The following is a 3,396-nucleotide window of genomic DNA, read 5'->3' as shown; positions in this document are numbered from 1 at the left end:
CGGTGATATAATGAAAATAAAATCCCCGCAAACAAATAATAAAGCATATAAGCCATTCAATCCTCCTTCTCCTCATCATTATCATAATGATAATCAAAGTAACAACGATTCAGTCCAGGCCTAAAACCTCAATCAAAAATCCTCTCCCCTGTTGAGAACAGCAAAAATATCAAGGAACTAAACACGCACAACAAACCAGGAATGAAGAAGACAGCCTTCCAGCTCTCAGGACTTGACAGATCAGCATCTGCAACCTTCGCAGCCTCGAGAAGCTTGCCAGTCAAGTCAACTCCAACAATGCCAGCCAGCGTGCCAGCAGTGTTGGAAACTCCCATCACAATGCCAGCATACCTTGGTGCAATATCCATATGGTTCACAGCAAACCCCGCCCTCCCCAACGCCAAGAACCCAAGCGCCACGGAGGAACAGAACACAGCACCACCAGAAGTTCTAAAACTCGGAATCACAGCCAATGCGAGCGACGCCACCACAAACCCCATAGTATTCAAGAATTTCCTTGTCCTGGTAACTGACATAATCCTCCTAGTAATCAGATAATCCGCGACAACGCCTCCGATATTGGAGAACAAGAACATGTTCAAATAAGGCATCATCTTTGATGAACCCATATCATGGAGGCTAAGCTGAAGCCCTAATTCGAAGTAAGTAGGAAGCCAATTCATCAACACATACAAAGCATAATGAAATGTGAAATTGTTAACAACAATAGCCCAAACAGGCAAATTCGTCATGATTTTCACCCAAGGGATCGTAACGGTCTTCGGCGCAGGTTTTCGCGCGTCAATTTTCTTGTTCGTCGGAAGCAGCTGTTCGCCGGCACCGGAAGCGGTGGCTTTAGGATCGGACGAGTATTTAAACCAAAGCAAAGACCAAACCGCGCCGAGAGCAGCTTCGGCAACGAAAACAGATTGCGGACCCTTGAATTTAACGAGGCTCGGGAGGAGTAGCATACCTAAAGCTGCACCAAGGTACATGCCTGAGGTAGTTAGAGAAACGGATCTGGATCTCTCATGAGGTGGGACCCACTGCGCAAGAACGGTGTGGATTGAAGGGAATATAAACCCTTGCGCGACGCCGACGAGTAACCGTGCGACGACGAGAACGGTTACGCGGTTTGGATCTAAGGGGACGAGGAAGCAGGTGAGGGACCAGAGGAGGAAGGATAGGAGGAGGACGCGGCGGCCGCCGATCTTCTGTGCGGCGTAGCCGCCGGGGACCTGGGAGCAGGCATAGCCGTAGTAAAAGGTGGAGAGGATGGAGCCTTTGGAGGATTGTGTGACGGCGGCGGCGTCGGCGGCGACGGTGTAGGCGATGGAGAAGCCAACGCGCTCGATGTAGCAGACGGAGGTGCAGATGAATGTGAGGAAGACGATGAGGTAGCGGACGGGGATGAAGAGGAAGGGCTTTTTGGTCATTTTCGTTGGCGGTAGTGGTGGTGGTGATGGTGGTGCTTGGTGAAACGACGTCGTCGTTTGAGCATAATATTGTGCATTGACTGAGGGAGCTGAGTAAAGAAGAGAAGCTGAAGTGAGGTTGGTTGTTAGTGGTGCTGGTGACGGTTAAGGAGTGATGGGGAAGGTAAAACGGCAGCACATGACTGCCGTTTTGGGGTGGGTAGTAGTGAGTACTGACAAAGACGGGAAATGAATAAAGAAGTTGAAATCTAAATCTCACAGAATATGTGACCAGCCTGGCAACTGCCTATAATTCGGGTTAGTTTTATTTCTCTTTAATGGGAGTGATTGAACGGTTCGCAAGATAAACTTTTTTTCAAAGTTAGGAAAATATTAATTTATTTCCTTTTGAATTTGCGTTATAATATTCTTGATAATTTTATCTTTTTTATTTATCATATTTTGTTTTTTAAATGCACTGGGTTCAGGATGAACATGGCAATTCGGATCATGCCAATTAGGGGTGTTCATGGGCCGGGTCACACCAGGTTTGGCCTGACCCAGATCCGGCCCGAAATATAGACCGGGCCTAATTTCATGACCATAACCCGACCCTAGACCCGATGAAACCTATGCATCTTCGGGCCGGGTGAAAATCGGGTAAAAATCGGGTGAAAACCGGGTCTTCAACATGTAAAAATCACCTAATGTCCAATCATTATTTCACAAGTCACATAGTAAAATTCACTTAAAAAATTATAACAAGAACCAACCATTTTCTAAAATTAAAACATAACCACAATCAATACTAATATTGTCTAATAACACCAAATATTTAAATCAATACAAATAACACAATATTATGAATTAGTTTAAAGTCTTATGCATTTTAAACATAAAACATTAACTTATAGTCTTATAATGACTAATAACACAAAATATTAAGGTTTACAATACTTAAATTTCACATAAGAATAGTCATCATCCATCACTAATAACACAAAATATTAATTGTGTATGATTTCTGATGCAACAACTAAGGGAATCACTCTACCTTAACCAAAATTTTTAAAGAAATTCAAAGAAATTTTCATTCATCAAAATTAAGAAAAAAAGTGGCTACAAGATTTTAGAAGATTTTTATACCTCTTAAGTTTAGAATCCTAACTCATAAGTTTACTAGAATAAAAAAAATAGGCCAAATCATAACTGGGTTTAAAACAAACAAAACAACAAAATAAGATAAATATAAAATAAATTTTAAGAAAATGATGTTTTGTTGTAAAACAACTAAATAAATAAGGAAGATGTAAATATAAAATAAAATATGTAAATAGAAAACTCTAGCATTAATATAATTAGCTCAATAATAATTTATATATATACATTAATATTATATGTTATAATATGTATATATATGTAAAGATAGAAAGAAGTATTAAAAGTAAAGAGAGAGAGAATTGCATTTGTTTTATTACTGTAAAGAGAGAGAGAGAGAGAAATGGAAATATTTGTAATTGTGTGCTTGTATTTCTCTTAGACGCAAAGGTCCCTATTTATACATATATTGGGAGCTTAATTTCAACATGCATTTAATGTCATTCCTTCTTTGAAAATGTGAGTTTTACATGGGAATGGGCATCCACGTTGCTCGTTCTTATCACAACACTCCCTCTTGGATGCCCATTTAGGATTATTGCCTCATTAAAACCTTACTAAAGAAAAACCCTGTAGGAAAAATCTTAGTGAAGGAAAAAGAGTACAATATCCTTTGTGATGGGGACTGCCTCATTAAAAACCTTGTCAAGAAAAACCCAATGGGAAAAAACCTGACCAAGGAAAAAAGAGTGCAGTCTCTCCTTCTTGCCGACATCAGTTAATGTCTCGAAATCGGCGCATCCCAATCTCATGTACCAATCTTTCAAATGAGGATTTTGGGAGTGACTTTGTAAATAAATTTGCCAGATTGTCACTTGATCGA

At 40.2% G+C, this 3,396-nt stretch overlaps 1 protein-coding gene across 1 annotated transcript; it reads right to left on the bottom strand.

Moving 5' to 3' along the window:
- Nucleotides 12-1,744, bottom strand: LOC107623630 (probable anion transporter 5). Its single transcript, XM_016325969.2, has one exon. The coding sequence runs from the start codon at nucleotides 1,434-1,436 to the stop codon at nucleotides 129-131; it is 1,308 nt and encodes a 435-aa protein (XP_016181455.1). The 5' UTR covers nucleotides 1,437-1,744; the 3' UTR covers nucleotides 12-128.

The sequence above is a fragment of the Arachis ipaensis genome, chromosome B10, assembly GCF_000816755.2.
Source record: "Arachis ipaensis cultivar K30076 chromosome B10, Araip1.1, whole genome shotgun sequence".
Lineage (NCBI taxonomy): Eukaryota > Viridiplantae > Streptophyta > Magnoliopsida > Fabales > Fabaceae > Arachis > Arachis ipaensis.
Note: the sequence above shows the minus strand (reverse complement) of the source record. Positions and strands in the feature narration are given on the sequence as shown.

Bases quoted from the DNA above. Each gene is read 5' to 3' on its own strand.
- LOC107623630 (XM_016325969.2), bottom strand. From the start codon at position 1,436: ATGACCAAAAAGCCCTTCCTCTTCATCCCCGTCCGCTACCTCATCGTC.